Consider the following 14,266-nt stretch of genomic DNA (forward strand, 5'->3'; position numbering starts at 1 on the left):
AATCTAATCTAATCTAATCTAATCTAAATATCATCTTTTCCACATCACTTCCACACACTCGCATAGCTTTTCAATATTCCAGAGAAAGAATATCTTTGCCTGTAATAGACCCACAAATATACACTTTTGGATATGTTGGCAACAATTGCACAGACAATGCTGTGAATTGAGTTAATCTTGTTGTTAGGATTTGGATGCTCATTCAATTTAACGTCTTGCGTTCATCCTAATGAACTAAAATCAACTTGAAAATGATGTGAGTATTTGGTGAATGGTTATGCAGCACATTGCTGAACCCAAGGAATATCTACTGTAAAGGCCAGAAAGATCTCTATGGCATTCAAGGCAAGAGCATGAGTGGCTTCCACTGCATGATAGTTCTGCACCTATTGCTCCTCAGACCCTCTCTCTTGAACCTAATCCTGTGAGACAAACTTGTCAAACCCAGGTCTTTTGCAGGTGATCCATTCACCAAATTAGTTTCCTGTGTCTGTCCGGGAGTTCATGTTGACTCTGTATGTCCAAATGAGGTGTCTCTTTCTGTATAAAACTATGGCCTCTGCATTGTGAGAAATATTTCTGTCAGGCCTTTCTATCCTGGGCCTCCTCCATTGCCAGAGTGAGGCTACACATAAACATGAGAATCAGCACCTCATATTCCACTTGCCTAGCTTACAACCTAATGGTATGACAATTGCATTTTCTAATTGTAAGTAACTAACCTACACCAATCCCCACCTTGCCAGTCCTGCCCCCACCTCTCTTCAAGCTTTCTCCCCACTCTCACTACAGTCAGTCTGGAGAAGGGTCCCAACTCGAAATGTCACCTATCCATGTTCTCCAGAGATGCTGCCTGACCCGCTGAGTTACTCCAGCACTATGTCTTTTTGTAAGCCGTCGTCTGTGGTTCCTTGTGGCTATATTTCTGTTTCATTACCTTCTATGTTGTCCTTTGTTGAGTTGTCGAACATCACCTTGGGTTTGAATTCAGGACTCATTGTCCCTCCTTTTCCCGCTGTGCACATTCTAACAGGACTGTGTTCGACTGAACAGCATCACAGCCTTAGTATTCCCCAAGGACTATTGCTCCTGCCAATTTCGGTTAGTACATTTATCTGTAAATATTATTAAAATGGAAGGAAGATCATTATCTATCTTGTTTATGCAGGTCAACTTTTTAGAAATATTTAACAGTGTTGAAAATAGGAATTTTTCACTTTGGGATCTAGTTTACTAATAATCTTAATCTTAGTTGTTGAGTGATAATAATGACTTGCTTTTTTCTTGAAATGGAGTCCTGGAGCCATACAACACAGAAATGGGCCCTTTGCTCCATCATTTCCATGCCGACTTAGCTCAATTACGTTAATCTTATTTGCCTGCATCAGGACCTCATCCTTCTTTGCCTTGCCTATTTATGTGCTGCTAAACATTTTGACATACACGAAAATCAAAATAATATTCTGCAGATGCTGGAAATCTAAAATTCCAAGGTGGCTGTCTGACTTGCTGAGTGTTTCCAGCTATTTCTGTTTTTATTTGACACATTCAAAGGCCTTTCAAAGGGCAAAACATTGGTCTGAAGACATAATGGCCCAGTTAATCCACTCCCCATTCCCATCAACTCCCCATAGAATCTATCTCTCAACTACGAGAAACCTACATGCTCACAGGAAGAACGTGCAAACTCTATCTCACGATATCTGGACTGCATCAAGCCAAGGGTGCTATGAGGCAGCTCTTCTAAATACTCTGTCACCCACATGGTCACGTTTACCAAAGTCAGCTCTTCATTTGCAATTTGCTTTGAGTTCTAATTACCAAATAGGTGAGGTCCATTTCAATCAAGTTGTCATGATTGTTAACCCAGGGGTCTGGTTTGTTGATTTAATAACTAAACCAATGGACTAATATACCTATGTTCATGAACATTTAGATATGAAATGGTCCCTCAACAACATAGGAATGTTATTCACAATTGCTGACTAATTTCAAAGGCCTTGCTCCATCAGACAATCCAAAATGAAGTTCCCTCTGTGCGTGGGCTACATAGCCATCTGGATTCTGACTGTAGCTTTTGGCTTCCCTCTTGATCCATCACTAGATGAAGCCTGGATCAGCTGGAAATCATTCCATCAGAAGCAGTACCAAGAGGTAAGAGGCAGTAATTCTTGTTGTTCCTTCAAGCCACTGAACTAATGAAGGCTGGAGAACTTTCTCACAATTACTTTGCAGCAATAGCTGGCATTTTCCCGGTGTTTTAAAGTTGTAAAATATCTCAAGATACTTTGGTGTAGAGAAGGGGGAAATTGATACCGCCACTAAAGGAGATAATGTGACATAACCAAAAGCTGGAAGGAGAAGGCACTTTTTAAACATCACTTTGGAGGAGGAGATATGTGGAGGTGCAGACTAGTGCAAGACTGGTACATCACACAGAACAGATTTGCACCTATACTTCAAGGTGCCTTTGAAAAATAGCCAACATAATCAAAAACTTGCCCAACCCCGGTCATTCCTTCTTCTCCCTGCTCCAATCTGGCGGAAGGTTCAGAAGCTTGAAAGCGCGCACCACCAGACTCAGAACCAACTTCTTCACCCCCCCAACCCCGTTATCAGTCTTCTGAATGGTATATCCCCATGGGCTAGGGTACTGTCTGATTCACATCTGCCCCATTGTGGACATTGACTTTGTCCATGGAACTGATCCACTACAATGCGCTACAATGCTGAGAACTATATTCTGTACTCTGCCCCTGCTCTATCAATTGTACTTGAGTTTGACTTGATTGTATTTGTGTATGGTATATCTGAACTGTGTGGATAAAACAAAGCTTTTCACTGTACTGAGCTAAACGTAACTCTAAGGTTCATGGGGAGGAATGCATCATTAATTTAGCGTGTACCATAGACCGATAAAGAAGGAGAGTGGGATCTCGGAAGGTTGAGCACTGGGAAAGGTTACAGGTACAGAGAGGAATGAGGCCACAGAGGGGCGGCAGAGCAAGGAATACCAACTTCAGAATAACACATTGCCAGATACGGAGCCAATACAAGTCAACAAGAGAGGTGTGATTTAGAATGTGTGCACACAGTTTTGATAAACACAAGGTTATGAAAGCTGTAGGGCTGTTCAATGGAAGTTCAAACCTGTAGTGGGAATGGTGAAATGGGAATATTGACATGGATTGTGGAATCTGTTCATTCCTATTTGATTGGGCTGATGGTGTAATAACAAATACTCGGGACATTGGTGAAATAAGTTCAAGTTAACTTAAGGTATAATGTTGCTTTTAGGATGATGTGAATTACAGAAGAATGGTTTGGGAGCAGAACGTAAGATACATTGAACAACATAACCTGGAGCATTCAATGGGGAAACATACATTTACTGTGGGAATTAACCAGTTTGGCGACATGGTACGTACATCGTGGAAGTGAGGCATTTTAACTCCCATAGATATTCTCAATGGATCAAACATAATGTTATATCATAGATGAAATGTAAACCATAACAAATATCCATTTTTATTTTCCGACAAGAGACTGTTTCTCTTTCCACATATGCTACCAGACTCGCTACAGACTCCAATATTTTATGTTTTTGGATTTCAATTTGTTTCGTATCTAACTGCCTGATTCTGTTGGAAATGAACATCATACATCATAACTAATCCAGTATAAAATTCTGAGGAAGTCATACATTCTTGTTTTCCCTTAGGGAGATTACATTTACTTCCAAAAGTATGGAGTGAGGGTGGGGTTACGTAAAGCACTCTTACATGGTAAGCAATTAAATAATTAAGGAGTGGATGGGTATATGAGATAGAATACGGTGTCGAGGCCACAGGGAAATAAGGAGAGAGGGAATGGTATACAGCATGGACCTTATCAGAGAAATGGCTTCCTTCTCTGCCATCAGACTAATGGGCACCAACACTGAGGAAGGATGTGTTCAAGAAGGAACTGCAGTTGCTGGAAAATCGACTGAACCGCAGTCTGAAGAAGGGTTTCGGCTCGAAACGTCGCCTATTTCCTTCGCTCCATAGATGCTGTTGCACCCGCTGAGTTTCTCCAGCAATTTTGTGTACCTGAGGAAGGATGTGTTAGTTCTGGAGAGGGTCCAGCGGAGGTTTACAGGAATGATCCCAGGAATGAATAGGTTAACCGATGATGTGCGTTTGTCGGCACTGGACCTGAACTTGCTGGAGTTTAGAAGAATGTGAGGGGACCTCATTGAAACATACAGAATAGTGAAAGGCTTGCATAGAGTGGATGTGGTGAGGTTGTTTCCACTAGTGGGAGAATCTAGAACCAGAGGTCATAGCCTCAGAATTAAAGGATGTTCTTTTAGGAAGGACATGAGGAAAAAATTATTTAGTCAGAATTTGGTAAATCTGTGGAATTCTTTGCCCAAGAGGCTGTGGAGGCCAAGTCAGAGACAAATAGATTCTTGATTAGTACAGGTGCCAGAGGTTATAGGGAGAAGTTAGGAGAATTGGGTTACGACGGAGAGATATAGTAAATCTGCCATGATTGAATGGCGGAGTAGACATGACGGACCGAATGGCCTAATTCTACTCACTTATGACCTTATAACCTTATAAGCTTTGAGAGTGTCAATGAGGGAGCAAAGTCACAATTCCACTTCCTCAACTGCACACAGGGCTTCCTGCAGTGCTCTTCAGAACGGTCTTACAATTCATCTGAAATTTTGCAATGGTGAAGAGCAATTCTTGCTTGTCGCATAGGAGTGGGAGGAAGAAGAGATTGCGGAGGAAGAAGGAGTAGTTGTGTTAAAGAGAGGTCTTTCCTAGATATTTTTTATAGCCCCGGCAGCTCGTTCGATGTACACGCCACCCTCCACATCAACAATGAGAGTCCTCCTTGTGAAGAAACAGTGGCAGGTTTCTTGAGCAAAAAGTAATCTGTTGGAGGAACTCAGTGGGCCAGGCCGCACCTGTGGAGAGGAAATGAACAGGTGATATTTTATGTCAGATGGGCTGAAGAAAGGTCCTGACACGAAACATCCGTCCATTTCCCTCCATAGTTGCTGCCTGATCCTTTGAGTTCTCCATCAGTTTGTTTTTTGGGTCAATGTCCTAATTGCTGTCATTTTTTACAGGTGCCTTGTCTGGTGAAGTCCACCATCTCTTTTGTAAATGTTCCTCTGGTGGTTGCATAAAAGGTGCAACTCCTTATGAAGTTATGACATCCCATTTATGGGATCACTTATATATACAATGTATATCTGATATCTGAACCACTGGCGTTAGCAGCTCTGATTTGCTTAATTAATAAACTTCCATTGTTGATGGTGATTCTCAAAAACACCCATTTTCAAGACTGATAATTTAATGAACAGTTTTATTGCAATGAACGCTCATGCTAATGTATAGAAACATACTGTTGAATTGTAAAGCACTACGATTGAGTCTTCTCACTCCAAAACAATAACATTCTTGACTTTCTAGACTCCAGAGGAATTCAGGCAACTTCTGAATGCAAGCAGGATAAAGGAAGCTGAGAACTCAACTTGCAAAGTATTCACAGCACAGGAGAATGCCCAGTTGCCTCCAAGTGTTGATTGGAGGCCTAAGGGCTACGTTACTCCAGTGAAGGATCAGGTAACTATTGATTGCTCTGTAGTTTTAAAATGAGTAGTTTATTGATGGTGGGCAATATTAAAAATACAGAGACAGATCTTGAATTTGGGACAGTTGTGAATGGGTAATTTGTTATAATTGACTGAAATCTGTATAAACATGCAATTATGGTCATAGAGTCACATGGTACATAAACAGGGCCTACAGTCACATTCATCCATGCTAAGATGCCCATCTAAGTGAGGCCCATTTACATAAGGCATATATCACTCTAAGCCATTCTTATCCATGTACCAGACCAGACCAACTTCATTTTGTTGTCTCTGTACTATACACTGCACAATGACAATAAAGTTTGAATCTGAATCTGAATCTGAGAGGTCTTTTGAATCTTGTTAATGTACCTGCCTCAACCACTTCATCCGGCAGCTCGTTCCATTTACTTAACACCCACTGTTCCTATGATTCCTAATACACCTTTCTCCCCTAATTTTTCATCAGATCCATCTTTACAGGATCTGCAGTTTTTCACATTTTAAAAGTTTCAATATGTTTCTGAATGTTGGAGCTATTTAAAAATTGTGCATGTCCATGATGGCCTTGACAGCTGGCAGAGTCCTGCTCCAAGCTTTGCCTCCTATGAAAGGCTATCGGGGGTGTTATGGAGACGGGACCTCTGTACTGCGATGCTCTTGGCCTAATCATTGTTTAACCCCCAAAGACTGACCTTTGATGGTGTGGATTGCCAGTTTGACTGACCTTCCACACCTGACCCAGGTAAGTACAGGTGTGCCGAGATTGTGAGTGGCCATACCAGCAGGTGGACTTGTTCTGCCCAATCTGGCCCTTTGGGAAAGCTGAGCAAAATCTTATTCCCAGGGACAGGTTTCAAAAGATCCAAATAATAACTCTGTATCTCTTTCCTCAGCTGCTGACTGACTTGCTGAGCATTTCAGCTTTTATTGAAAACGGAAGTTTAGTGACCTAAACCTTGAACTCTAGAGAGTTTCCCCTCCTTGGTCCAATGAGTGGATTGAACAACACATCTTTCTGAAAAAGGGTCTCAAAATGAAATGTCATCTATACCTTTTCTCCAGAGATGCTGCCTGACCCGCTGAGGTACTCCAGCATTTTGTGTCTATCTTCGGTAGACACCAGCATCTGCAGTTCCTTCCTACACATTCTATGGACTAACTTTGGTTGCGCTAAGAAATTTGCTTTTTTTTTACACCAGTAAGGGAGTTATTAATTGAATTTTTAAAAATGATATATTATTTGTGTCTATTGCATTTACGGGTATGTTAAGCTGTTGCAAGTAAGATTTCTAAGTGTGTCTATCCTTTATTTTTCCTCTCTTGTCTCGCCAGTTCGTTCTTGATGGTGTCAGGACTCTGAGCTTCTCAATGCTTCCTCAGTGAGGCCAAAGATGGCTCTGCACTTCACCTTGAATCTTTGCTTATTCATTAGGGCCAGTGTGGTTCCTGCTGGGCATTCAGCACCACCGGAGTACTGGAAGGACAGGTGTTTAAGAAAACGGGAAAGCTTATTTCCCTGAGCGAACAGTACCTGATGGACTGCAGCAGAGTTGTAGGCAATGCCGGCTGTGGTGGTGGATCTGTCATGGCTGGCTTCTTATTCATTAAAGAAAAGGGTATTGCTTCCGAGCAGTCCTATCCCTACACTGCTAAGGTAAGACCTGTCTTCCATTGACTTCATTGGCTGCACTTGTCAAATCATTGTCTCACCCTTCTTCAGACTGAGAGTCAGGGGAGAAGGACACTAGAGCTATGGAAAGGTACAAAGAACAAATTAATGAAGGGTATGAAAAGAACAAATCAAAGGATCAAACCCACGATCAAGGAAAGGTGGAGCCTACAATGGTCTGTTGTTGGCTGTGCAAAGTGTGATAATGAGGGAATAGAAAAAGTGAAATTAGTAGGACAATTAGGGTGGGGGAGGGACAGTGAGGGATTTGATTTCTTAAATTGCAAGTAGCCCTTGCATCCCCTCTCTCTCCGTGGGCTCCACCTTTCTTTAGTCATCAGTGCTGGCTTTGATTTGTTCTTTTTCATACCTTGCATTCATTTGTTCTTTGTACCTTTTCATAGTAACATAGAAAAACATAGAAATTAGGTGCAGGAGTAGGCCATTCGGCCCTTCGAGCCTGCACCGCCATTCAATATGATCATGGCTGATCATCCAACTCAGTATCCCGTACCTGCCTTCTCTCCATACCCTCTGATCCCTTTAGCCACAAGGGCCGGATCTAACTCCCTCTTAAATATAGCCAATGAACTGGCCTCAACTACCCTCTGTGGCAGAGAGTTCCAGAGATGCACCACTCTCGTGTGAAAAAGGTTTTCTCATCTCGGTTTTAAAGGATTTCCCCCTTATCCTTAAGCTGTGACCCCTTGTCCTGGACTTCCCCAACATCGGCAACATCTTCCTGCATCTAGCCTGTCCAACCCCTTAAGAATTTTGTAAGTTTCTATAAGATCCCCTTCTCAATCTCCTAAATTCTAGAGAGTATAAACCAAGTCTATCCAGTCTTTCTTCATAAGACAGTCCTGACATCCCAGGAGTCCCAGGTGAACCTTCTCTGCACTCCCTTTATGGCAATAATGTCCTTCCTCAGATTTGGAGACCAAAACTGTACGCAATACTCCAGATGTGGTCTCACCAAGACCCTGTACAACTGCAGTAGAACCTCCCTGCTCCTATACTCAAATCCTTTTGCAATGAAAGCTAACATACCATTCGCTTTCTTTACTGCCTGCTGCACCTGCATGCCTACCTTCAATGACTGGTGTACCATGACACCCAGGTCTCGCTGCATCTCCCCCTTTCCCAATCGGCCACCATTTAGATAATAGTCTGCTTTCCCGTTTTTGCCACCAAAATGGATAACCTCACATTTATCCACATTATACTGCATCTGCCAAACATTTGCCCACTCACCCAGCCTATCCAAGTCACCTTGCAGTCTCCTAGCATCCTCCTCACAGCTAACACTGACCCCCAGCTTAGTGTCATCCGCAAACTTGGAGATATTGCCTTCAATTCCCTCATCCAGATCATTAATATATATTGTAACTAGCTGGGGTCCCAGCACTGAGCCTTGCGGTACCCCACTGGTCACTGCCCGCCATTGTGAAAAGGACCCGTTTACTCCTACTCTTTGCTTCCTGTTTGCCAGACAGTTCTCTATCCACATCAATACTGAACCCCCAATGCCGTGTGCTTTAAGTTTGCATACTAATCTCTTATGTGGGATCTTGTCGAAAGCCTTCTGGAAGTCCAGATACACCACATCCACTGGTTCTCCCCTATCCACGCTACTAGTTACATCCTCGAAAAATTCTATAAGATTCGTCAGACATGATTTACCTTTCGTAAATCCATGTTGACTTTGTCCAATGATTTCACAACTTTACAAATGTGCTGCTATCCCATCTTTAATAACTGACTCTAGCAGTTTCCCCACTACCGATGTTAGACTAACTGGTCTGTAATTCCCTGTTTTCTCTCTCCCTCCCTTCTTAAAAAGTGGGGTTACGTTTGCTACCCGCCAATCCTCAGGAACTACTCCAGAATCTAAAGAGTTTTGAAAGATTATTACAAATGCATCCACTATTTCTGGAGTTACTTCCTTAAGTACTCTGAGATGCAGCCTATCTGGCCCTGGGGATTTATCGGCCATTAATCCATTCAATTTACCCAACACCACTTCCTGACTAACCTGGATTTCACTCAATTCCTCCAACTCCTTTGACCCGCGGTCCCCTGCTATTTCCGGCAGATTATTTATGTCTTCCTTAGTGAAGACGGAACCAAAGTAGTTATTCAATTGGTCCGCCATATCCTTGTTCCCCATGATCAACTTCATACCTCTAGTTTCCCTCTCCCCTGACTCTTAGTGTGAAGATGGATCTCGACCCAAAGCATCATCTATTCCTTTACTCCACAGATGCTGCCTGACCCTCCGAGGTACTCCATCAACTGCTATTCATTCCTACATGTCATTTTCTGAATTTATCTGCTCAACATGTTAAGTCTGGAAAGAACATGGTGCAGATATGCCGCCGCCACACAGCTCGAGTGACCCGAGTTCAATCTGGACCTCTGGTACTGACTGTGTGGAGTTCGCACGTTCCCTGTCAGATTTGTTGATTTCCTTCGAATTGCTGGGTTTTCTTTGACATCCTGAGGCTGAGCTCCAGGAAGAGGTTGGGTAGGCTAGGACTTTATTTCTTGGAGTGCAGGTGGATGAGGGGGTGATCTTATAGAGGTGTATAAGATCATGATGGCAATAGAGGGGTGAATGCACAGAGTTCTTTACCAGGAGTAGGGGAATCAATAGCCAGGCAGCATAGGTTTTAGGTGAGAGAGGAAAGATTTAATAGGAACTTGAGGGGCAACATTTTCACACAAAGGGCTGTGAGTGAATTGAATGATCTGTGAGAGTTAACCATAACTCCATTAAAATAAATCTGGACAGGTACATAGAATGGAAAAGTTTAGAGGGATCTGAGGCAAAAGCAGGCAGGAGCGACTAGCGTAGATGGGCATCTTTGTTGGCATGGGCAAGTTAAGCTGTTTCAATGCTGTATGCATCTATAGCTATCCCTAAGAGGAACAGGTTGGAAGTTCATTGGCTGCTGAAAACAGCCCCTCAGGAGGATATGAATGGTATAATCTAGCAGGAGCTGATGGAATGTGGGGAGAATAAATAATATGGGAACTGTGTTCGGAATGGTCGGCACAGACTCGATGGGCCAAAGGGCTCTTTTGGTGCCGTATGGTTCTATGCTAATGTCGCCTTTTCCAAAGAGGTAGCAGGTTGGTGATGAGCTTCCAGCAACGTTGTCTCATCAGCGAATGGCAGTTCCTGGCCATCGATGGGTCCCATGTGTACTCTCTTTCCTCTGGTGTGTTTTGCTTCAGGATGGGGATTGTAAATCCAAACAAAGCGACATAGTTGCCACTTGCAAAGGAGTCAAGCAAATTCCGAGAAACTCTGAAACGGATTTAGCGGCAGCAGTGGCCACGGCTGGACCAATCTCAGCTGGCATCGACGCAGAGCACAGGTCCTTCATGTTGTACAAAGCGGGTAAGGAGATGCAGAAGAGGTTGCTAGGGTAAGACAAGAGAAGAAAATAGCGCATGGATTTACTGCCGTTTCAAGAATGAAAACCCGCTGTAGTGAGTGGCTGGGTGAATTGTGCACTCCTCAGATATACCCGACCAACTGGATTTTACTATAATACAGCAAGATCTTTCTTATGGTAGACAAAAATGCTGGGGAAACTCAGCGGGTGAGGCAGCATCTATGGGGCGAAGGAATAGGTGACGTTTCGGGTCGAGACCCGAAACATCACCTATTCCTTCGCTCCATAGATGCTGCCTCACCCGCTGAGTTTCTCCAGCATTTTGGTCTACCTTCGATTTTTCCAGCATCTGCAGTTCTTTCTTAAAGATCTTTCTTATGATTTCTGAGGCAGGAAGTTGAGACGTGACATATTTACATCAAGTTTTTAATCCACTGGGTTCTTCCCCCACCCCACCCATCCCAAACCTCTGCAGTTCAGAGGTTTATCCTTTGGTTACCTCACCACGGCTTTTGGATAATTCCCACACAGAAATTCAATCCTCAATTGTTTTGAAATGCCACAATATGGGCAGCACAATGGTGCAGATGGTGGAGCAGCTGCCTCATAGTGCCAGAGACGCGGGTTCGATCCTGACATCAGGGGCTCTCTGTGTGGAGTTTGCATGGTCTCCCTGTGATTGCATGCGTTTTCTCAGAGTGCTTCAGTTTCCTCTCACATCCCAAAGACATGCAGGTTTTTAGGTTAATTAGTCTCTGTAAATTGCCCCTAGTGTGCAGGGAATGGATGAGAAAGTGGGATTACATAGAACTAATGTGAACAATTGATCGATGGTCGGCATGGACCTGGAGGGCTGAAAGGCCCATTTCCATGCTGTATTTCTAAAATAAACTAAATAACATGGTGATTCAAAAACATTTTCTGCAGGAATTTTTTATGAGCCTCACTGCAGTACTGTGAATCTCGATCATGGAATTTTGGTGGTCGGATATGGAATGGAAAATCAGAAACCATATTGGATTGTAAAAAACAGGTAAATTACTAGGCGGGGGGGGGGGGGGGGGAGGAAGGTTGTATTTAACATGAGTTACAAATTCTGATTTTATTTGTAATGGAAGCAATAAAAATGTAAGGTCATCCTGATATAAAAAAACAGAAAATGATGGAAGGACTCAAAAAGTCAGGTAGCATCTGTTGAAATGGTCAACATTTCATGTCTGTGTGCCTGTGTCACACTGATGAGTTAAAAAAAAAATCCTTCCCCTCCCCCCACATCTGACTGGAATTTGTAGCTAAGTTTCACAAAAGTTGCTTTCCAATTAGGGTTGGCTGTAGCTCTCTGTTGAGTCACTCTTCCCAAATTTACAAGTCCCATACGGAGCATTTGGGCTCATTCCCTCTGGAGGAAATGCTGCTCTGGCAGATGTAATGACCATTTAACTGAGGTCCCATTTGCCACCTTGGCTAAGGAGCACCAATAGTCTATTCAAGGAAGAAGGATGTTCCTGGTCAAAAATAGGTTCTCACTGTCATTGTAGAATCACTGAAGTTCAAACACATGAAGAAGCCCTTTGACCCATTGGATCCATGCCTGTCAACCAGCCTTTGGGTTAATCTACCATTACCTGCGGGAGATAAAGTAAAAAGAGGAACTTTACAAATACAAGTTGCATTGTCCTTTAATGGGAATGTTCAGGCTTATTGATTAGTCTGTAATGCAGTCTGAGTAATGAATGGGCTATATCCACAACTCCCTGCAATTTCTTGCTCTCTTGGGCAGAGCTAATAACAAACCAAGCTGTGACGTTTGATGTGGTAAAACATGTTGCAAAGTTAACCTCCATTTCTTTGAGAAGTTATTCAGAAATATCGCTGCCACACAGATCCACTTGAAATGAAATAAAATCCCTGCCGAGAATCCCCGTTCCGTCTTGCCAAGTATTCCTTGCATTGCACACATCACATCCTTAATCCTTTGTACTGAGCCTCCTTGATGGGAACCAAGGATGCCTCCTTTTATTTTTATTTATTTATTTATTTTATTTTTAAATTACAACAAAATTAATTCAATTATTAAAAATAATATTTACACTATAATAAAACAAGCCAGAACCCACCACCATAAATACAATACAAACATATATCCATAATAAACTATTATACAATTATGATAAAATCCTTATTGAGGATACATTCAACACCCTGCGGAGCCCAGCGGTCCCGGAACTCCCTCAGGGTGTCCACAGACAGGGCGTATTCCCTTTCTAATCCCACCCGGGCACGGACGTAACCCCGGAAAAGGGAAGGATGCCTCCTTGGTAGGCATCCAGCCCTTTGCCACACGGTCCCTTCTTGCAATTCCTGTACATCATTCAATTGAGAACACGGCAATGGTACTGAAAGGAGGTGGTGCTTGTTCTAGTGAGCACTGGTTGTCTCTCCATGGATTGGACTTGGTTCTGACGCTGGACCAGTGTGAAGGCAAGAAATAGATTTAGATGAAATGATTCCTTGTTGGGTGGAATTTGATTGTTCCTGAACTACCGATCATTTTTGCCGAAAGGACAGTTGAGCCTGGAAGATTGCTACCAGTACGGTTTACATACAATTGATTTCTATTCGCTACACTTTGACAAATGAAAGATCTTACTGATCTGTTTAAATAAAAAAGTGACTTAAAAGGGCATATCTACTGAAAGTGCTGCTTACAAAGCAGGGTAAGAGTGAATCAAAGGTAAAAACATCAATTCAGTGGCATCTGCTGAATTATTCTATTTTATTAAAAGGGTGGTGGAAATATGGATCTCTCCCCTACAGAAGTCCGTGGATACTGAGACAATTGAAGCTTTGATCACTGGAAGATTGGATATTGTGACCAAAGATGTGGTGACAGTGAATGAAGTTGAGGTAGAGATTAGCAAAGATCAGATTTAAATGATAGAACAAATTCCTGGGCTGAATGGTCTATTTCCAGTGTTCCTTTCCTAGTGATTGTCATCTCTCCACTTGCCTTCATTGTAAAGTCAACTTTCACTTGGAAACCTTATTTATATGAGATAATTTTTGAAGAAATGGCTCATTCGACCATTCATGCAAAACTCTATTGATTTGTTCCAGTTGGGGACCAAGTTGGGGCAATGAAGGTTACGTCCACATGGCTAAAGACATGGATAACAACTGCGGAATAGCTTCAAATGCAGTTTATCCTGAGGTGTGAAGGTTGAGGTGTATTGCACGGAAAAGATAATCATTCACTTTGTGTCTGTCTGGAGCTGCTGCTTTACATCGTTGTTAATGCTGTTTATCTTCATTTAACTTTGTCACTGGTAGTTATTGATCCAAAATGTTAAAAAAAAAAAATAATCTCTATCAATGAAAGGGTTGAAATCCATTGCATGTGTTCCAATATTTATATAAAAGATTAAGGGATTTGCTGGGCATAGGTGATTCTGCATTGATATGTTAAGTGATGATGTTGCCCGGTGTAAAGCCTATATTCCGCTTATTTTGGCAGTACAGAACTATATAATAAAGTTTATTGGCGTTAGCTGT

At 42.4% G+C, this 14,266-nt stretch overlaps 1 protein-coding gene across 1 annotated transcript; it reads left to right on the forward strand.

Annotated features, from left to right (window-relative positions):
• Positions 1-1,247: 1,247 nt before the first annotated feature.
• On the forward strand, positions 1,248-14,044 carry LOC129711258 (procathepsin L-like). The gene is made up of 7 exons (XM_055658783.1): positions 1,248-2,154; positions 3,298-3,420; positions 5,475-5,627; positions 7,074-7,295; positions 10,551-10,716; positions 11,642-11,747; positions 13,832-14,044. Exons 1-7 carry the CDS (start codon positions 2,023-2,025, stop codon positions 13,929-13,931), a joined length of 1,002 nt encoding a protein of 333 aa, XP_055514758.1. The 5' UTR covers positions 1,248-2,022; the 3' UTR covers positions 13,932-14,044.
• The last annotated feature ends 222 nt before the right edge of the window (positions 14,045-14,266 follow it).

This window comes from Leucoraja erinacea, chromosome 29 (assembly GCF_028641065.1).
Source record: "Leucoraja erinacea ecotype New England chromosome 29, Leri_hhj_1, whole genome shotgun sequence".
Classification (NCBI taxonomy): Eukaryota; Metazoa; Chordata; class Chondrichthyes; order Rajiformes; family Rajidae; genus Leucoraja; species Leucoraja erinaceus.

What these genes read in the sequence shown, in the direction of transcription:
- LOC129711258 (XM_055658783.1), top strand. Translation starts at nt 2,023, where the DNA reads ATGAAGTTCCCTCTGTGCGTGGGCTACATAGCCATCTGGATTCTGACT. An exon ending in ATCAGAAGCAGTACCAAGAG is followed by an intron (nt 2,155 to 3,297) that starts GTAAGAGGCAGT and finishes TGTTGCTTTTAG; the next exon opens with GATGATGTGAATTACAGAAG. An exon ending in TTAACCAGTTTGGCGACATG is followed by an intron (nt 3,421 to 5,474) that starts GTACGTACATCG and finishes TTGACTTTCTAG; the next exon opens with ACTCCAGAGGAATTCAGGCA.